The sequence below is a fragment of the Fulmarus glacialis genome, unplaced genomic scaffold, assembly GCF_000690835.1.
Source record: "Fulmarus glacialis isolate BGI_N327 unplaced genomic scaffold, ASM69083v1 scaffold2370, whole genome shotgun sequence".
Classification (NCBI taxonomy): domain Eukaryota; kingdom Metazoa; phylum Chordata; class Aves; order Procellariiformes; family Procellariidae; genus Fulmarus; species Fulmarus glacialis.
This window is the reverse complement of record NW_009185663.1, coordinates 49656-62277: the sequence shown is the minus strand read 5'-3', so window position 1 is coordinate 62277 and position 12622 is coordinate 49656. Positions and strand designations below refer to the sequence as shown.

The window sequence follows — 12622 nt, the reverse complement described above, 5'->3', positions numbered from 1 at the left end:
TGCTCTTTAATCTCATATTTTTCAGTAACAGAACACTCCTGCACATAAATTGGCTACATCACAATAATACATATAAATATGCTATGTACAGGATGTTGCTTCTGGGAACAAAGAATTCCAAACTTTAAAATCAGAAAATGTCTTTTTCAGATTCCAAAAGGTAGTTTTGCAAACTAACTGATGAAATTTTACCACAGCAAAAAAACCCCAACAAAAGTAGCTTGTAGGACCCTCAATGTTCAGATCCGTGAACACTGGAAACAAATATTCACCAATTATTGACTTAGTATTTTAGAAGTAGACAGATTTTTTTTTTTCCCCCCGAAAGATACTGAATAAGTACTCCTGGATACAGCTCCAAAAGAAGTTTTCTATTCTCTCTGCAGAAAGATTAACCCATTTAAAAGGTGTTCCAGTAGATAAGCAGTTATGGTTCCATACTCAGGCCCATTCAATCACTGGAATAACGCATGGAAGCAAAGTTTTCAGGCATGAGCACGTACCATTTCCCTTCACTGTAAGAATTTGTTTGAAAGACAGTCAAGATTTCATTTACTCAGGTACAAAAAATCCACCTTTGTGAACATCTGTACCGCACAATTCTATACTGCAGCAAAGTTTTCTAAACCTGTTCACTTGCTGCTTACTGGGTATTTCTATTTTTCTGTTCTTGACAAATCTTGCAATTGTACTTAACCTTACACAACTTTTTTTGTCTTATACATGAAGAATGGTACAGCCTATGCTGAAAACAGCAGCAATGAGAAAGGTTAAGATTGTAGAACTTCGCAAATAAATAAATAGTATCCTACCACTCTTCTCTGTTTCCTAAGGTAAAATATTACCACAGAGAATGTAGATGGAAAAATATAATTAAAAATTGTATCAAAATACATATGAAGATAGTATATCTCTTTTATTTGCTACCAAACTGGTAGAAATAGCACATGGGGGATATATAGTTTCAAACATTATCTAATACCTCTCTGAGAGCAGCAGTGGGCAAATGTTATCATCTATCAGATCTGAATGCAAACAGATAATTGCGATAAAAAAAACAAAGAATTTTTTCAACAAGAGTTTCTCTTCTCACAATCACTTCTGGCAAGCAAGGTTTCCATCTTTAAGTGAACTCAAAGATACTGACTTTTTGGAAGTTTTCCAGCATTATACGATGTCTATCCACAGCTGACGATACAGCTTCCATCTTGCAAGAAAAAAGAGAGCATATAATAATCTCCATATAGCTGAATTTGTGAGTTAGGAGGAGCGTAACAAAATTTATGATACCTCAGCACTTTCGGATATCACACTAACGACTGAAAGGGTTGAGAATGAGTCATGTTGTTGGCCTAAACGTGATTTGTGTGCATGGACGCTGCATGGGCTACCAGTAGCTTTCCAATGCACTTGGGCAAGACAGTAACAGACAGTTACCCCATATCATAGTTGAAAAATTGTTTTGTGTAGTTACAAAGCACCAGTTGGTGGAGCTACAGCAGTAATTCTTTGATGTATTTAACATGAGTCTACCATAAAGCAAAGATAACTGGCTACAGTGGTAAAATTTCTTCACACCATGTTGGGCTGGCAATTTCTTTTGTAGTTTATATAAAAATGTTGTATCATCTGCCATTTCTGGCAGATGCACTTTCCAGCAGTAAGTTTTAGCTTTCCATTCACTGCATATCCCCTATTCTAGAGCATAAACACATGCTTAAAAGATTAGTTTTTATGAAAAGCTTTGACAAACAGGATGTAGCTACGCAAAGTTTTCTATAACTTCAACTGTAATCTATCAAAACCTAATTTCAACTCCCAGAGCAGAAAAGGAGATGGATGTATGCCTCTTGCAACACAGAAATGTTCTTTTCTGCATTTTATTCAGATTTAAACACCTGGAGTCATGTTTTATCATTGGTACCTAAATACAAAGAGAGATACTTTGTTTCAGTTCACACAAATAGGATTTCTGCTGACATGGTAGAGATGTATACAGGTTTCTGCAAGAAATGCAAATATTAGTATGAGAACTGAAACAGGAAAAATATCACAGAAGTGTTGAAATGGGAGGAAATTACTTTCAGTTATTGTGTTTCACTTGCATAGCCATAGTGCCCTCTAGCAGTCGAAAAAGAAAATACAGGGCTTTATCTGAAGGAGAAAAAAATGCCACAAAATCAGAACTGCCTTTTTTTTAAGCAGAGAAAGGACAGTTTGCAAATGTGAGGAAGAACATTTCTTCGTGTTAAAAACAAGGTATTTTAATGGAAAGGACGCTTCTCTCAGCTTTTATGCAGCAGTCCTCCAGAGCTGAGAAGCTCTGTAAAAAGAGTTCTTGTATCCTAACGGCATTTCTGTGCTTCTGCAGATCTCACCTACACCGTATATGCATTAGCAACATGCACACGATTTTGGCAAAAGGATGTAGATTTTTACATGCATAGATCAACATACTTTTTTGTGAAGTCTTTGTTTTCTCTACAAGGAGGAAACATTTTGGCTCAAACATCTCCATTGCACAAAATTCCATGCAAGATGAAGAATAAATTATGACCTTTAAAACCTAAGAAACTTTTCTCATTTCCCTAAAGAGCAAATTATTGTATAGAGAGAAGCCTTAGAGCTGAGAAATTTTCTGTCTAGCTGCAGACCGTTAGGAAAACATTTTGGAGAAGTCAGTGTTTCTTTTTCCCTTTGCATTTAAAAGAACATTAAACCTAGGAAGCAGAAGGCGTTCTTTAGTCACTGGGAAATGGTCATCTGCACTGTTTGAGTTTTGAGGCCTGTAAATAACATTTCTGATTTCAAATAATCTCCATAGCTTGTCAGGAAGAACTGTAAATACCAGTTTGCTTTTTTTTTTTCCCCCCTTCTTTTTTAAAGAAAAGCATATGCTAGATGATATAAAAAGATCTGACTTACCCATCAAATTACTATCGAAAAATCTTATGTGAAACTGCCACATAGAAGAGTAAAATAGCGTAAAAGGGTAAAAAGACAATTTTACCCTCTCTGCCTCCCAAAGGTCAAAATAAAAATATGTCTACTGCAGATGTTTCTCAGAAAAATGAATTTTGAAGAGTACCTGCCTCAAATTTTTTTTTCTCCCAATTGCTAACAGGGAAATACTAAAATCCATCATCAACTAGCACAGACAGATTTGCTGAAAACGTGGTATTCCAGTCTTTGCCAGAGAAAAGTGAAAAACTGAATTAGTCTGTTGTGTTAACAAAGCAGGAAGGATCTTGGGATTCAAGAATTCAAACTGTAACATCAAAATTATTATAAAATACCACAGGGTCAGATGAGATGATTTTCAAAGACATCAACTGGTCTCAGGATTACAAGCTTACTGCAAGAAGAAAAAAAAAAATTAATCTTAACTCACATGGACAAGGAACAAAGTACCAACATTCAGATAAACTTTAGCATTAACACATATAGAAGGATTTTACAAATAATGATCCATTATGAAAAAAAGAAATTTCTTGTGCAGTATGTTCTTGAAATCCCTCTCAATAGCGTTCCAATTAGATCTAAAGAGAATTTAAATAAAAGACTGAAATCACCAAAGTCTATTTTTGTTGCAAATATTTTTGATGTCTACAGATTTAAAACATGGTTCAGAATAAAACATGCAGAGACATATTAAAGTAAAAAATGAAAATAATTATTTTATAAAACTACAGTATTTAGGCAACTGTGTGAGAAGCACACTAGTGTGTTTGTAAAGGTCTACATGAGTCCACAAAAACTAAGAGTTCATTTTCACCAAGGATCAGTTTACAGCTATATTGGCTCAACTGAAAAAGATAATTGGTAATTTTGTTTTTTTAAATCTTGATCAAGAACTTCTAGTTTGTCTGATGGAAGAGGTTCATTTGAAAGTAATCAAGTGCTGTAACATCAGTACAGTAAGAAACAGCTCCACCCAGAACAGGATGATGAAGAACAATCAAAGTTGTTCAAATTTTCACACTTAACTCAATTACTTCTTTTTTCCACAAACCCCTCAAATTTCTGCTATTTGTTCCAGTTGTTCTAATCTTAAATTGTTAATTGTAACTTAATTTGCTGATTGTAATAAAAGGTAAGTGGTGTAGGATTAAATCTGACTATATCTTTATTTGCAACATTGAAACAATGTTGAATTACAGTAAATGAGGTGCTTCATTGAAGGTCTATGCCCCTTTATGTTACTTTGTGTATTGGTACAACAGTAGTGTATGACTGGTGAAAGGAAAAAAAAAAAAAATCCCCTACCCCTCCCCATCTATTTTTGATGAGACCTCCTAGTTTAGGGATTAGTTAAAAAAAATACAGGGAACATCCAAAATCACCTCCTTGAGTCAAAATTGAATTCTTGTGCATCTTTATATGCTCTTTTATGCTCATGAGACAACTGATAATTACAGATTGTCCATTCCATCTAAAAAAACCTCAAATAAATGTACAGTTATTAAAAGTTATCAAAAGGCTGACAAGAATAGTAAGCTTAGCCAGTTTGGGGACCTTTTCAGACAGTCAACAACACAATCGGATGTTTTAAATTAGGTACAATCATGCTATGCTGTTCTCAGATCCCCAAGTTACCTGGAAAATATTTTTTTGATGCCTTTTGTAGTTAAGTAATAGAGACTGTTTTCAGAGTGAGGTTTAGAACAGAAACCCATTTTAAGTGCCTGAAGTTATACAAATACTTTTCAACAGGTGCTTTTTTTAATTTAAGAAACAGACCTGCTTAGACTTGGTTGTAAAGGAAGTCCTTTACCTTTGTGTTTCACTAACTTGTATCTCCTCTGTGGGTTTTCTGATTTGAAGTGAGTTTTAAGAGAAGAAAAAATACAAATAGTACTGGCCACAAGTAATGCTTCAAAGAGGTACTCTTGTTACTTTATTGTTTTGTAGACAGACTGCAATATAGTCTGAATTACTGACTCCCATTACTTAAATTTTTTTGTAGTTCAACCAAATGTAGTTTACTACAATATTGTCATTGAACTACGTGTCAGATCACATCTTATTCAAGCCCTTCAGCATCTAGCTGGAAAAGAAAACCCCTCCTTAAATGTTTACCTTTTTTTCCATAGAAATTTTGAAAAGCTGCCTGGGGAAAACCAAGGTAACCCCACTCTCGGTGTTTCAGACTAGGAAAATCCATTTGCAGAACTGTTAAAAAAATACAATGATTTAGCTAATCACAGTGGAGGCATACTTGGGAATGCATTCAGAAGGATCAATTAAGTAAAGAAGGGAATGAAAGTCAGCAGGATGCTTGGTTTGTTGATTCAAACAAGGAAGGACGCTACTCCAGGTGACAACAGATTGCACTGAAGGCTACGCCAATAAGGATCTGACTGAACTGAAAAGACAACAGTTGGCTAAGGTAGTAGCAAAAAAGGGAGGGGAGAGCAGAGCTAGAAAAGCAACACGAAGATAGAGCAAGCCAAAAAGAAATCAGATCAAGAAAGTCATTTGATAATGGCAGAAACACAGTACAGAATCCATTTAGATTGCAACCAGGACACCGTTCTCTTACGCTGAATGGCATACAATCACAGATTAGACAATCACAGATTAGTTTCGACTGAAACAAACATTTCTGTTTGTTTCTTAAAGCGAGAGTAAACCAAGCCATTCTAATCCAGGGGTTTTTCAGTCATTCAGTGTCACAAGGTAACAGCAGGGGACAAAATACACACCAGTAAGAATTCCCCAACATCTTTCGTTAATGGAAGTTTGGGGGAGGAAGGTGGTAAAAAGAACTTTAAAAGGTTTCATCCCCTTACAGGCAGACCAGGGTGCAGTTATTAAGAAATGAATCTTGCATAGATGCATTACCAGGCTGAATTCAAAACAAGCAGGCAAACTTGCAATACTAATTTTAAAATTACGTGGTACAGCAATTTCAGATGATTCATAAGAAGCATCCATGGAAAGAACACACTAATAGTTGTCATTAGCTTGTGTTGATTGACTGCAGTGAAAAGGGCAGGTTTGAGCACCAAAGCATGCCACACACCACCTTAAGGCAGCATGCACAGTCCTTTCCTGTGCTGTACCTGTTCCGTAAGGCAACACACAAAAAACTTCCACCTCCTGGACTGTCAATCTAGCACCCTTCAGATGTACTAAATTATTAAAAAAGAAAAGTAGTAAAGCTTGTATTTAATTCAGTGAACTAGAACAGCTCATTCAGAGCACTGGATAAAAAGGTTCTTAAAATATTTTATTTTGCCTGAAATTCAGTGTAAAAGGAAATCAATTTCCCAAATACAATTCGTTATGGCACGATTTAGAACTTACTGTAACAAGCATGGCAGTCAATTGTGAAATTTCAATGTGAAACTAAGACTATACAAAAATTTTAAGTGCATATTTTTGCAAGAAGATATGCATACACACAGGGACATAGGGAAGACAAACAAACAAACAAAACCCAAAACACAATCCAGGTCTCAAAAAGCCCCCAAATAACTGAAAAGGACAGAACAAAAATTCTACAGCTGGAGCTCTTCTCTCTGGGATACTACTACTTCTACTTCCCTCCATTCCTATTTTGGAATTAAATAAAAAAGGGCAGAGACATGAGTTATAGCAGTTCTTCCCCACCTCCCCCCCAAAAAGACAAAAACATGAACTAAAGAAAATATACTGTTAACTGAGTACTATTCCCTGCATCTATTTGATAAATGCGATAGTGGTTTTATGGTGCACTCATTAATGAGCTGATGGGGGGGGGGGGGGAACCCCAAAACCCCACAACTCTAATACTTAATAAATGGATTTTCTTTTGAAAACAGACCAGCAGAATGCCACTAAATGGAAATAAAACCAAGTCTTTCTGGTGAAAGAGGTCCTTTACTGCAAAGGACTAGGCATTTCCCCTTCCTAAGAAGAGGAGAAACTTCAGACCTCATGTAACAGAATGCCCCATTAGAAAGAGCCAGTTAAGTATTTCTGTGGAGTAGGAACTTGACTAACATTTCATGTATGCACATTTTAAAATGATGAATATACACCATAGTGTGAACTTAGCATCTGCTGATTATTACTTTTGAAATGGAAAAATGTAATCATAGAAACACAGGAATAAAAAAGATGCATTAGTGTGCGTAGCCAAAGTTTTTAGAATAACACCTTCCAAATATTCCACTTCACCTAATGTATTTTTCGAAATTAATTTCAGTACTGCGTATATTTTTGTGGGATCAAATTTTCTTCTATAGTTGCACAGTGCAGGGATACAAAATGAATTCCTCATTGTTGGAGTATTATTCTATTTACCATTTGTCTTAAATCAGTTTAAAATTCAGAAGACATCCAAAAGCTTTTATGCAACAGAGTACACCTGTGTGTTAATGTAAATGAAACATCATAATGTTGAGATTTTTTAATATTCAATACTATTTTAGTATAAGTGATAGTGATTAGAGCTCCTTTTGTGAATATGGGGGTGGGGGTTGCCATCTGGAACGGTCTTTTTTCTTTTCTTTTTTTTTTTTTTTTCTTTTTTTTTTTCATTATGAAGGACCATTGCCTTAGCTTTTTTGGTTATTGCTTTTTTTTTCTTTTTTCTTTTTTTTTTTTTTGAAGACCATTCCATTTCTTTATTTTTTAACATCTTAAAGTCATAAGGACTTATATGCAAAGCAGTCATACACTTTATCATTAAAACCCATAGGTAAAATACGTACACAAATCCAACAAAAGGCTAGTACATAGTAAAGCCTAAGCATACTACTATGCAATATTATGAATACATAACTTTAGAGACTTCGGTTTAGTACTGTTATCTATTCATTTCTGAAAACATTCACAAAGATTTTAAATGCAAATTTTCATTCCGTATCTGGAATAGAACAAAAATTACCTATGTTATAACAACTTCTGGTCATTTGTGTTTGACCAATTCGGTAAATTACAAAGAACCCAAAGAATTCTGTAACTTTCTGTAGAACTATGTAATAAAAACATTGCATATGTTCCTAGTATGATGTCTTTAGCAATCATTTACTGAAATGTAACTCAAACATCAATCTCTCAAAACGTATAACTGACCAGCTGCTTTTTAGTCTATATCCGAATCCAACTTCATCACAAAACCCCTTTTAATACAAAGATGCAGAAGTACATTAGGTAATACTAATGCAACACAGGTGCAGTTCTAGCATTGTTATTGATCAGTTGAATCATCTTCTCCATGAACGAGATTCATTATCCTCCTCTTCTTCATCATCATCTTGAAGCAGTGAGTCATCCACCAAAGATTCTTCCTGAAACTTCAAGAAAAAAACATGATACTCTGTTTATCTTTTAACATTTTCTGACGTAAAAGGCAAAATACAAATCCCTGATACTTGCAATTTAACAAAAAACAAATTTATTTTTAATTGTAAACAGTAATGCTTTCAAAAAGTATACTGTATGTATATGTATTATATACATATATTAATAAATGGCAAATGAAACATGTTTTTTTCCTTTTCAGTGGACTTCAAAATGACCAGGACATATGCACCTCAGACTTAAATAGCTCTTCTGATTCTTCAGCATATCATTCATGCCCAAGCTGCAATGTTCCCATGAAAGTTAAGATGCTATACTGAAAACTAATGTTAGTTTTTTCACATTCACAATAACTATGCCTGTTTTCATCCAAGAGCTTAATCCACCTGTGCCACAGTATTAAAAGATTAAGCTGTCAAAATCAAAATGTCTCAGATTCAATCAAGCCTAAAACCAATAAAAAGATTTAAAAGATCGGAGTGGGAGACAGGTATTTACAGAAATTTAGACAAAATATATTAATGTATTTTCGATTGCTTTCAGTAACAACATAGTAACTTGACAGACTTCACAAAACCCTGAACATTTCAGGTCGTCAGTTACAGGCTTCAAAGAGGCAAAGTTAAAAAAAAGAAAGAAATACAGTGAGTTGTTTTAATTTTTGTCTACATACAGACACAGGGGTGTGTATATAAACCAACCTGTCTCAGAACTTTTTTGATGATTGCACCTATCACAGCAATTTCTGCACTAACTAAAGAAAGGACTCCCTAGCAAAGTCTCCCAGCTGTTAGATAACAGTTATGGTCTTCCTTGCTTATTCTTCTTGTCCCAGTAATTGTAGTTTTTTGCTACAGAATTTCCAAATTCAACAGGAGGCGTGAAGGTTGATTTTGTGAAGTTAGGGAGTCTTCTGGAGACATGTGAGGCTTTAGGCTGAAGAAAGCCTAGAACTAAGCCTTCTCTCTTTCCAGTAGACTGTTTTACAAAAGGGAGAAACTACCACCTTCGTTACTTTTGCCTACGGAAAGTGCATTTTAAAAAGCAGCTCTGTCGACACTTGATCTGTCTGTCAGTGTATGCTTGGGTACTCTGAGCCAGACTAAACCATAGAAGCTTTCTGAGGACTTAGCCTCTTCCCCTGGTGTCTAGATGTCCAGTAGACTAAAATACGACAGTTGCTGTCAAAAAGGAAGAGTCCTGGGCAGCGCACAGTGCAGAACTCTTAAGGTACACAAGGCTGAGTGGCAGTAGGGATGATTAAAAAGCCTGGAACAACTTCCATATAGGGGAACAACTATAAGGACTCTCTGGCCTGGAGAGAAAGTAACTGAGGGGAAGTGTGACAGGAGTCCATATATTTTAAGTGTCTCGGAGAAAGTGAAGAGAGAATGAAGTTTTCTTTTTGATGCAAGAGCAGGAGAACATAAAAATTAATCATTCAGGTGGCAGATCCCATATAAAGATACTTATTCTTGGCAGACATAGTTGAACAGTAGCACTCCCTGTTGCCAGACATTACAGATGCTATTCAGATTCCAAAGAAACCAGACAAATTCATAAACCAAACACCTATCAAGGAATTTCAACTACAAAGACACCACACATCTGACTCAACAGGTCCCTGAACTGCAAACCACTGACGATTAAAAGCTTATCTCTACTTGTCTCATAGTCTTCCTAGGCATCTGTTGTTGACTCAGTAGAGCCAACTCTTTTGTTAGGCACCCAGGTGCAGAACGTAAGGCATCTAGGAAGATTAGGTGCTTTCATAATTAAGTGGCTACTCACCAGATTTTCTACAGCACACAAGTCCAAAAGACCTACCTCATATTTTCATAAACGGACGAGGAGCACTGTTTCATTATTAAGAATGCCACTCTGCTGAATGATCTAGCTCCCTTTTTTTTTTTTTTTTTTTTTTTAAACATCAAGGTACTTAGTTTCACTCAAGTCTTAAGCCTGCTATCCCTCTTTAGCATAGTATTCCTTAGCTGAACTAAAATGGCAGTGTAGACATGGAAAAATGAAGGAAACCTTTTTCATGTGTTTACAATAGCTATACAATGAAATTAAATAAGTAGCATGATGAATTGTAGGCATGCAGAAACTCAAGACATTTTAAATTTATAAAGAATGTATGACTGAAATTCAGGCCACTGGCTACAAGAACCTACCCCACCCCCAATCTAATCCTGCATAAGTATCAAATTTTAAACAATAAAACTATGTAAAATTTCTTTTATGCAATTGGTTGAACTCCAGCACGTGAACATGAAGTTCTTGAACTCATCCATCTGGGATCAGGGGATCATAACATCATACTTCAAATCCTAACTTAACCAAATGCTAGAAGCAATACAAAGCTCACAGAAGGAAAGAACGGCATTTAAATGCAAAATTTCCCAAGGATTATTGAATAGAAATCCCTCGTGTAAAGAAATTTGGTGAAGGTTAGGGGAACTAATTCAGTTGTAGAAAATTCAAATAAAATCCAATCTCATTACACAAAGAAGACATGAGAGCTACATGTATTTGGCTTGTTTTGAAAATGGGAAAGGGTCAGAGGTAAGTACATCAATTTAAATAAAAAAAATCTGTAAACACTGGGCCAAGTAAGAATCCAGCAACACTCATAACAAAAATATAGGTAGACTAATATTTTTATATTACACATTTGTTATTGCAAAGATTTCAGCAAGCATACAAAAGCAATGAACAGCTAGGGTTTTTGATCTAAGATCAACTCCTATACATTTTCCACAAGAAAAATTAGCCAAGGAATGACTGCAGAAACAGTCCAGAGATAAATAAAAAGTTAAATTAAAGAACAGAATCAGATCTCAAGAAAAGTGTTAGAGAAATAAATAGTGAGAAAAAAAACCCAATCTACAATAAAGATAAACGTTCAAATAATGAAATTATTTCTTAACAACAAAAAACCCCGTTACTTCCTCTTTTTACTTAAATTTTGAAAATCTGGACAGTTTTAGATGAGTCCATCAATTTATGAATTACAGAAAATGGTCTCATGCAGTCTTTTCTCTGAGTTTTCTTTCCATACCTGATGATTCCTGTCAAGGAGAACAACCATCACCTAAAATAGATGTATCCCACTATCACAAACACTTCTCAGCTGACAAGATGTCATCAACCATCTAGGCCTGAGGTCTTTGTAAATCTGTCCTTTCGCTTTGCCAGGGCAGCCAGCGCATGTAGCTTGTTACTATCTTCATTCCCTTTCCCCCACTACCTATACCCCAGAGGTTCCCTCCTACACTCAGTATCTTCAGATGGGGTTAAAAGATGAATCTCACTGTAGTTCACCTACCAATGAATCTGTGCTTTCCTTCCTTTACTCTGCTGAAGTGTTTGCATATCCCTCCATGCCCTTCCTTCATTATGCAAAATGGAGAAGTCTCAGTGAAGTAGTTACTCAATGAGACCTCTCAATAAGGTAGACTCCTGGCAGCAGCAAACATTGCCCTTGGTCTTAATACATTCCTGAAGAAGAAGTGACAAAACATCTAAGATGCTCTGAAGATTCCCCAATGTAGCCTCTTGCTCATTCACAGCTCATTACTATCTGACAATGCTTAAGGTTTGCATATACAAGGAAAGTAATATTTAGTAAGTCAGAATGCACAAATGCCTAATATGAATACACAGTGGTGGAGGTATTCTACTCTACCTGTCTTCAGCTGACGTGCTAAAAAGAAATTAGGATTTTTGGAGACAGAAAGCAAATAGACAAACTGGCTTTCTTCGAAAAAAACCAAACAGAAAGTGAATACTACAAAATGTAAAAAAAAGAACAGAATTTGGTTATATCAAAACAATCTTGTGTAGCTGCTTCTATGGTAGGTCTCACAAAATATCGTAAGAAAAAGATACAGACAAAATACTATCACTGAGTAAGTCAAGGTGTAATTCTACTTCAGCTATTTTATGGCAATTATGTTTATACAGTTTACTGACAGTAAATGAATTAGAAAAAAAAATTGCTTGACTTCTTCCCCAAGTGGCATTTATTTTTCAGAATTCACAAACATCAGTATTTTGAGTGTAATGAGTTAAATGCATCAAGAAATGTTGCCCCACTATTCCTACATTAACCAGTTAAGGTTATTTGGACAAGGCTTTAATATCTTTCATGCACCGTGATGAAGACTAACACTCAGCAGAGGTACTTTAGATGTCTGAATGAAGTCAGTAAATGCTCTAAATTATTCCTTCACCTGTATCCTCCAAGCCATCTCTCTCTATAAAGGAAAATTAGATTCTGAAATTTGATCCTCTAAGAAATTAGTGCCTAAAGTAGATGGTACAA

The 12622-nt window shown here is 35.4% G+C and overlaps 1 protein-coding gene across 1 annotated transcript in view; it reads right to left on the bottom strand.

The window, feature by feature from the left end:
- Positions 1 to 7576: 7576 nt before the first annotated feature.
- RBM26 (RNA binding motif protein 26) overlaps positions 7577 to 12622 on the bottom strand; it is a 43286-nt gene continuing 38240 nt past the window's right edge. Inside the window, exon 22 of the mRNA XM_009572659.1 lies at positions 7577 to 8285. Within this exon, the coding sequence (XP_009570954.1) occupies positions 8196 to 8285 (90 nt within the window). The 3' untranslated portion in view covers positions 7577 to 8195. The remainder of the gene's footprint in view (positions 8286 to 12622) is intronic.